This window comes from Saccostrea echinata, unplaced genomic scaffold (genome assembly GCF_033153115.1).
Source record: "Saccostrea echinata isolate AGI-Se365-2 ecotype Australia unplaced genomic scaffold, CSIRO_AGI_Sech_v1 ptg000062l, whole genome shotgun sequence".
NCBI lineage: Eukaryota > Metazoa > Mollusca > Bivalvia > Ostreida > Ostreidae > Saccostrea > Saccostrea echinata.
Window position 1 is genome coordinate 7,675,364 of NW_026889811.1, and position 9,637 is coordinate 7,685,000.

General features: G+C 32.7%; 1 protein-coding gene across 1 annotated transcript in view; it reads right to left on the minus strand.

Annotated features, from left to right (window-relative positions):
- Nucleotides 1-693: 693 nt before the first annotated feature.
- LOC133175451 (uncharacterized) overlaps nt 694-9,637 on the minus strand; it is a 48,060-nt gene continuing 39,116 nt past the window's right edge. Inside the window, exons 4-5 of the mRNA XM_061310553.1 lie at nt 4,781-4,966; nt 694-1,083 (exon numbers count right to left, since the gene is read on the minus strand). Coding sequence (XP_061166537.1) covers nt 880-1,083; nt 4,781-4,966 — 390 coding nt within the window. The 3' untranslated portion in view covers nt 694-879. The remainder of the gene's footprint in view (nt 1,084-4,780; nt 4,967-9,637) is intronic.

Here is a 9,637-nt window from a genome sequence, read left to right on the forward strand (position 1 = left end):
CAAAATAAAATTCGTCCTTGAACTTTTCTAAAAACCCTCATAATACTATGTAGGATCCTTAAAATAGCAAATATATACATGGCAAAAATATGACCGCATTAGACAAGTACTCAATTATCACCTTTTGAAAGAGGATGTAGCCCTTTATTTGTACAAATTTGAAATCCCCCTCACCCAACAATGCTTTGTGGCAAGTTTGGTTAAAATTGATATAGTGGTTCTTGAGAAGAAGTCGAACATGTAAAAATTTTACAGACACTGGGCCTATAAAATGTGATCAGAAAAGTTCACTTGAGCTTTAAACTCAGGTGAGCTAAAAAGCATGTCTTACATTAACATGTTAATGTATCCATTCACAACTAAAGGACTTAAAGGGGAATGAACACAGTTGCATTGCCGTTTTGTTTACAATTTTAAGTTTCTATTCTTATTCAAGAAATAATTCCAGTTCAATGATTTGAACTTACATCAAAATCTTAAAATTCAGGTTTACATTTTACTGGATGTGTGGGTTTTGCTAACACTGTACATATCACTGTACAAGAACTGTCAACACTGGTGTATTGGATTGCTTTTTAATTCTGACTTTCCTGATTATAGTTTTAATATTATTTATTAACAGATGACAGATTTTCCACTTTTTTTTTTTAATTCTAAGGCTGATTTTTAGTTTGAAAAAATGCAAGGATGTTTGGCAGTCAAACACACTCAAAATTCCTATATAATTTTAAGATATTAAATGAGTTTTTTAACATTCTTTCATAAAATGTCAGTCTAAAAGGTAAGCTATGATATTATATCAAAAATTTTGAAAAATATCAGCTTCAAATCTATGTCCTTGCCCCTTTTATAACTCAAAAAGGCAAAATGTGTATGTACTTATTCCTGATATGTAAGTAAACTTCTAACTCTGCAGAGCAAACCAAGATTAAACATTGTATCCAAAATTTCTTCTCGTTCTTTTCTAACTAAAAAGTTGTAAGGCTTTGAGTAATGAATGTTACTTCTCTTATCGTCCACCTTTGTACCATTTTTCAAGCATACCAAATGCCCCTTCTCCCAATCCAAACGTGTGAAAATGATCTGTAAGGTTGATATAAATGTATTGTATTCACATTATACAAGTAATGAGAAAAAATATTTTACATGGACAGAATTCAGTATGTTTCATACATTGGCATCATAAGCACCCGTTCATGTGCTGGTTAATAATTATGTTTAAGATACAAGTACAATAGTATACACTTATTTCATGACTACGAGGGGAACAGTCAAACTGTTTTCCCAGGTCTTCCCCATTATCGAGGGACAACAGTTTGACTGTTTCCCGAGTTGTCATGAAATAAGTGTTTTATTACCTAACCTACTATATAATATCTTAAAGTAATGATATAGACACATCGACAAAAGTTTGCATTATTTCTTAGTGTTATCATTTCCTAAATAATATTGATGTATACATGTATTGTTTAGTAAAAGACATAAGATGACTTGAAGGTTTGAATATAACACGATGAGTCGGACGTTTTAAAAGGCAAAGATCTATAGTGAGTGAAAGGAGCCTACATTTTTTGAAAATTTCCCTCAGAAAAGGTATTCTTGGCCTCTTCTTTCAAATGATATTAAATTGAATATATATTTATATGGGTATAAGGATTACTCTTCAAGTGATAATTTCAAATTTATTGCCATGAAAATGCTTCAATTTATACATAATTCAATATTATAGCTGTAAAGTACTGGAAACTAATTATGACGTCATAATGGATTAGTTCAGCCATGCAACAGTTCATTCTGTGACCGGGTAAACAGTTTTGACTGTTTCATGATGTGCAAAAAAGTTAAAATGAATCAGGAAACAGTTCAAAATGCCCAATTACAATTTATATAGTAGGTTAGGTAATAATGAAAACTGTGCAGCTGGTACATCAGAACTTTTTCTTTTTTACAAGTAACAGAATGTATTAAATATTTTTTTAAATATCATAAAAATAAACTGTTGTTTGTAGGCCTAATCATCAGTTATATTCTATATAATAGTGTTATTATTTGGATGTACTATGCCAAAATAGAAGTCAGGGTTGACAACCGGTTAAACAGTTCTCAGAGGGTTACTTAACATGGGAAAGCAAATGCAACAAGCATTCTGAGAGTATTGCATTAGCAATACTAGTCCCCTACCGGCAAGTGTAATCTGGTTCCCGTTAAGAATTGAAAATGCCATAATTCCGTCAAAAATCAATGAAGCGGGACGAAATGCAAACTTGATCTATAACTAATCAAGGTTAAGTCACATACCAAAAATCAGCTCAATATCTGAAAGCGTTAAGAAGAAAAATGTGGAAAACCCCTAAAAATTGAAAAGGCCGTAAGTCAGTCAAAAATCAATGAAGCAGAACGAAATGCAAACTTGATCTGTAACTCATCAAGATACACTCACATACCAAAAATCAGCTCAATATCTATTAGCGTTTAGAAAAAAAGTGCGGAAAACCAAGTGGGACAGACTGACAGACAGACAGAGGGACAGACAGACAGACGGACAGACAGACAGACGGACGGACAGACTCAGAGGAAACCTATAGTCTCCTCTGGTTTCACCGGTAGGGGACTAATAATTCAGAATTCTTTTGAATGCAACACACCTCAGGAGGAGGAAGCATTAATGCACTTGGACTTCAACAAATGGACCACATCTAAATCACATCCAAAGATCATAAATCTTTGAGTTTGATAAAATCTGGACATGATGATGGCATGCATGATTCATTTGATTTTTTTTTTCTGTATTGGTGACCTTAATAGTGTACCAGAAAACTCTGAAAAATCACAGATTGACATTTTTTTGTTCCAACAAAACAATTACTCTCTTTCAAGCAGAGCATTCAAAACCAGGCAGACTCCTAAGTATGTGAAAAAATTATTTGTACCCATTTCCATGGTAATATTATTTCAAATTTTTAAGACACGTTTACATATTTAATATTACAGAATGTATTTTAGCTATATTTTGAAATTAGTACCGAGTATATAGCCAGAAAATCTGTGATTCTGAGTATCAGAACTGTTGAAATGCTTACAAAGAATGACCCGCAACTCTTCATAAGATATATTGGTTGCTATGAGCTCAGAATTGTTGCCATCGGTAATGTAAATAAAAATACTTTCATTAGACTCTTATTACATCAAATTTGCTTCATCACAATTTTACGACAAAATTTAAAGAATCCTTTACAACTGTACCTGAGCGTGCAAATACAACTTTATGTGCTAGCTTTGTTGATATGGGGAATTTACTGTTGCCATGGAAATAAGAAATTTTACAATGTTTCGTAGTTTGCAAATAAGACTCACTTTTATTTATTTTAGAATATGCTTTTGGTGGTCAAAGATAACAATATATGTCATTTATAATTTCAGAATTTTATATTTTTTCTCTTTTTATTCATCAAAACACCCATTTTTGTTGCTAGGCAACGGATAGTAATTTTCAAAAATTAGCTGCTTCTGAATTCAAATTGCAAAAGAGAAATTCCTCTGCTTTTATGTGAAATACACCCAACACCTGTATTAGGTCCATCATTTGAATAATTAGACCTTGAATAGTACCAAAATCAGGAAAAATGCTGAGTCAGCAAAAATCAAAAAACAAGTATAATTTCCCATGTGTATCACGGACATATCTTTAAATCAAATTTTTATGTTTTGCATGGTAAAAACCCTTTAAATGTTTATCTTTACAATTACAGTAAATAGAAAGAAATTCTTACAGAATTAACATTTCATTTCAAGCCTTAAAATAAGTAATTTTTCTGTCCATCCACATTGAAAATTGACTGGTTGCCAGGGAAATTTCTTTAGCCATATTTCCATGGTAACCATGAACCAAAATTTTTTTTTATTTTGCATACATGGTTCATTGTGCAAGAGGAAACGATGTGTGAGAAATCATCAAATCTGAGAACCCTCATATATCACCTTCTGCATGATTTTTACAGAGACTGTACTTAATTTGAAGTCACAAACGTTGAATGCTGTGCAAATGAAACGTCATACATGAAAATCAGAATTCAAACTCAACTTGAACAGTAATGGCTGCTCCCTCAATTTAGTTAAACAGGCATGATATATTCAAAGAAGCCATATTTATCAATCTTCCATGAAATCAATAAATGTAAATATAACAAATGAATTGTGAATTTTGAACGCTCATCGTGTCATAACACAGAAAGTTTCATAAAGTGCTAACACACGTTGAACAATTTGTCAGCACAGCCGTCCTTGTTGTGACACAATGAACATCCAATATTCACAATTCAATGCTTAAATAAATAGCATATATTTCCAATTATTATAATTCAGTTGTCTTATTTTTATATAACACACAAAAATACAGTGGATGAAAAATAGCAGTATTTCAAAAAATGCCCACTCAGCATTACGATGAAATGGATGCATCATGGTGTACTCCCCTGATGGGACACAAAGGTGATTTTCTTTAGAAAACTATGCCCTTGTGAGGATTTACTTTATTTAGAGAGTCTTTTGTGAAAATTTCAATGAAGTGTGTTACACTTCATGTATGACCCCCTACCTGGTTTTCTCATAGAACCACTGTTAAATATTTTTCCCTTCATTTTCCCATTAAAAATTTTGACCTCCTACTGAGGCCCCACTCCACTGAGTACTCCAGTACAGATGGATGAATAATTGACAAACTTTGACCAGAAAAGTACACGAAGCCTTACATTAAGTAATAAAATTAATTAAAATTACTAACCATGGTCTTAACACAAATTATTCCTAAATTTGTATCTGCTATAACAGACTTCTTAGTTTCCACTAAAAGCTCTCCTCCATGCTGTCCTAGCAATCTCTCAACAGACTGGTTTCTAAACTTCCATTTTGTGATATTGAAATCAGTGGTAGTTTTTTCACCATATGCAACAGGTAACCACGTCTTCACCTGAAATTACATTTTTTTTCTGTGCTTACATTTAAATTCTATGAGTCTGATTATTAACCAGAAGTCTATGATGACACAGTAGCTCTACATATCTGTACTAAAACTAAAGGGAGAACAAGAGGTCCGTGGGCCTTATAGGACACCTGAGTATCACATAACAACTTTCAACTGAATTAAAAAGCTAAAATATTTTAAGGAAGAAAACACATTTGCATCTCAGAAACCTTGAATTACTATAGGGTCATGGAATACATGGGTGACTTAATTGCTACTTTCATATAATAATTCTGTACTAATATCATGTCATCAATGCATGAATTTCGTATTTCTTCATATAAAATCAGCTCATAATTCTACATATGTCTTTATGTACTTGGTGCAGTTTAAATATGCATACTTTCTAAAATAATCTCTGATATGTAAGCAGTGATTAGTCCTTTCTTTTCTTTAGTCCTTAAAACATACTATAACAGATTTATTGAGGTTTAAATTCACTCTGAATGTTATGATTTACATGAATATATAAGGTAAACAATAGAAAATCACCTAAACCTTTTTGTTCAATATCAGACAATACAAAAGTACTTCACTATTCATGCAATGTCTGAAATTTTACTGTATATGTTGCAATTTCACTTTTATTTTATATACCATCTGAAAGATGCACGTCTTGCCTCGATCCCTTTACGGGCTGGCCTTTGACCCCTCTTTTCATTCTACTTGCCTTAAAATGTGTATGTTTCATATATACAGGTGATTTCAGACAGTTACAACATTAAATACATAATGTGAAAGATTGGTAGCATTTTTCTTTCTTTTTGTCAAACAAATTTCAGCAATCATATTCATAGTAGGTCCTGATGCATGAACATGTACATGCATACCTGAAAAAGTCCACTTATCATAATGTGCAGTTGTGTGCATATACATTTGTCATTTGTTTTTTGACTTCACAAGAAATATTTAAGAAGCACAAAGGGTTCTCAGATATTAAGTGGTCAAAATCTTCCAATGTCAGTTTGACCCTTCATCTTTGACCTTTTGACCTCAAAATCAATAAGGGTCATCTACTCCTTAAGGGGAACTAATGTAGTAAGTTTGATGCCTGTCAAGCAAAAGGCTTCTTAAGATGTGAGCTGACAATATTTTCCTAAATCCAGAGTAGTTAAACCCTTTTACCTTTGATCCTTTGACCTCAAAATCAGAAGGGGTAATCTACTCCTTAAGGGGAACTTATGTTCCAAGTCTGACCTTTGTCAAGCAAACGGTTCTCAAGATATTGAGCACACAATATGTCCCTATGTCCAGAGAAGTTTGACAATTGATCTCTGACTTGTGACCTCAAAATCTGAAGGGGTCATTTACCCTTCAGGGGGTACCAGTGTACCAAGTTTGCATTCTGTCAAGCAAAGGGTTCTCAAGATATTGATTAATCAATTTTTTTATGTCCAATTTGACCCCTGACCTTTGACCTTCTGACCTCAAAACCAATAGGGGTCACCTACTTCTTAAGGGGAACCAATGTACCAAGTTTGATGTCTATCAAGCAAACGGTTCCTGAGATATTGATCAGACAATATTTTCATATATCCAGAGTAGTTTGACCCTTGGCTTTTGACCTTGTGACCTCATCATCAATAGGGGTCAAAATTTGTTGTCTGTGATGCAAAGGGTTCTCAAGATACTGATTGCACAACACTTGGTCTACTGACTGACATAACGACTGACAGGGGGATAAAAATTTCCTTGTACAGTGAACTTAGATTCTGTGATTTATTAATTTTATAAATTAATTATTTGCACATTAAAAACTACCAGCATTCAGATGCTATACATATTATACATATTTCAAAGAAATAGCTGTATTAAGTCTTGAGTTCTCGACTATAGTCTTGATCATTCAGACGCATGCCTTTATCACACAAATCAAAGCGGTTTGATGACCAAGACAATTTACAGGACTACGAAATCAATTGCATTCAATCTGGGAGATCAATCTGCTTGATTAACGAGTTGACAGATTAATCTCTAGGACTATAAATGTAAAAAAGACCATTCACTTAAGTTTTATTTTCACAAAAAGGTACCTTGCCTCAAGTCTAAATTTAAGAATATAGGAATTACAGGTACGTCTAAATAAAACAAAATCATGATATTTTACTTCATTTATTTCCCGGGCGATAATTGATGGAAACATCAATGTTTTCTTGTTAAATATATTAATAAGGTTTTTGACTGCAAATACATCTACAATTTAGTTACCTCAGGAGCAAAGAGGACGAGTGTCATCAGTGCAATGTATGGACAATGTGAATTTAGATGGTAAATGAAACTCACTCTGTGTATAAATTGAAGTCTGAAAGAATACAGCATATCGGGTAATTTTGGAGTGCTGCAAAAGTTGTTTTTATATAAAGTGCCAACATTTCCATATAGTTTAAACAGTGTTATTACAAAGAGTATAAACATGAAAATCCACCAAAATATAAAATACCAATATATCAAACTCCTTTTTGATACCAAATTCACCAAATATTCTTCATGCCAATTTTACCCAATATACAATAGTATACTGCCATTGTAGTCATTATGATTACAAAGTGAAACAAGAAACCACATGGTAATTTGATGACATCAAGCAATATTTAGAAATTTACCATCTTAATCAATTTATAGTTGAAGGTATGTGAATTACATTATATCACACAACAAGAGGCCCATGGGCCACATCGCTCACCTGAGTAACTTTGGCCATGCTGTTCATTACCAGACTTCCCCCTTGTAATACCTATTGTGGCCCCGCCCTACCCCTGCGAGATGAAATTCATAATTTCAGGAACTTTGATGAATCGTTCATGAAAATTCATGATGTATTCATGACTGGTTCATGACTGGTTCATAAAGATGGTTGATGAATTTTATTCATGAATATATTCATAAAATGTAGTTCATGAACAAATGATGAATATATATGAATATAGGTAATTTTCAGTTTAAAAACAGAAAAAAACGTTTAGTTCAAGGTAATGAATGTTCATGAATTTTCATGAAGACTTAATTGACACAAGCGATTGCCAGAAAACACTCATAACTCCCATAATACAACTTTTGCATGCAAATGCAGTGTTGAACAAGCCCATGGTATAATCAGGTCCAGTCCAAAGACTATTTCTACCTACGTAGCTATTAATAGTAATTAATGCAAAATTGTTAATTTACGACGTAATCAATTTGTGGCCAAAATTTTGTTGTATTCATCATCAGTGTGACTGCATTTAGAAATTTGGTACTCACCATGTTGCGCCATTCAGCCGTTTGCCCACAAAATGCAAGTAATGCAAAAAGTAGGTAAAAATAGCTACTTTGGGTAGGTTTAAATACCTACGTAGCTATTAGTTAATAGACTTTGTACTGGACCTGATAATTTTTCATTTATCTACTATCTAAAAAATATAAATCATGAAATCTGTATACATTTCGTGTTTTGATTATAATTAAACAAACACTGCATCATGATAGCCAGCAATTTTTTTTTTATTAAATTACCTATGTTCCTTTATTATTTTAATTAACCAGTTACATTGAAAATGTGCTTTAAATAATCTTATTTTTCACGACGCAACGTACTTTGTTCGACCGAATTTTTTCTAATGTCAAAATTAAAGCAAGTTGTGAGAAACTGAAACAATTAAGAAAAAACTTCGTAATCTTCGTTAAAACACGTCATATATTTATTTACAACTAAAAAATTATATGTCTTATCCGTACTGTACCGTCAAGACAAAAGGCGCAAACTTGAAACGCGCAAGACGTTGGAAATGTGAATGATAGAGTAGGAGGATCGATGTTAAAGTATTATAATTAGCGTAGTCATTCTTTGTCAGCCTCTTAAGGAAATATCAGAATACGAAGAAGGAAGAATATATTTATTCAGAGGATAAATCTACTTTGCAGCCATAACTTCAGAGATTAGTGGTGAGTTACAAAAAACGGTAGGCAATCACTGATTTAATCATTTAATCAGATATCTGTCGGTAGATGTTACTCTATTTGTTAAATTATTATGCCTTTTTTTAAATGAAGACTTTGCCAAACTTTGCTTTGAGTGGGGATCCAACCAAAGTAACATACATTAATTATAGATAAGCTAGTTTATCAAAAAATTCATAGGCCTATTGACCTACAACATGACAGCCGAGGGAAATAAGCAAACTTCCTCTCAGACTGCTCTATGGAAGAACTGCTACCCCTTCTAGATCTGCTTATGATGCATAAAACTAAAATTAATAAAACTTGCAAGAAAAATATGTTTTTTTCTGTATCTTTAGCTAATGGCAGGGAAGGGGATAAAACCTAATTTTGGTAAATTTACAATAAGAATTCAAACTTTTTAAATTTAGAGTATGATTTTTTTTTGAAAGGGGGGGGGGGGTGGGGGGGTTCCTGACCACTTTTACACTTGTAATCTAATGGTGCTTTAATTGATTAGATAAGGCACATACAAAGTGTTTTGACCCAAGACTGGATGCTAATAAGAGTTGTGTAAAATGAAAATTCTAAGTTAAAAGTCATATAATTGTTTTATTGTAAATTTCTAGATGACAAGAAACATCTTGAGAAAATAAAAGAAGGAACTGGAGAACTTAACCATACATTTCAGGATGCATCAGT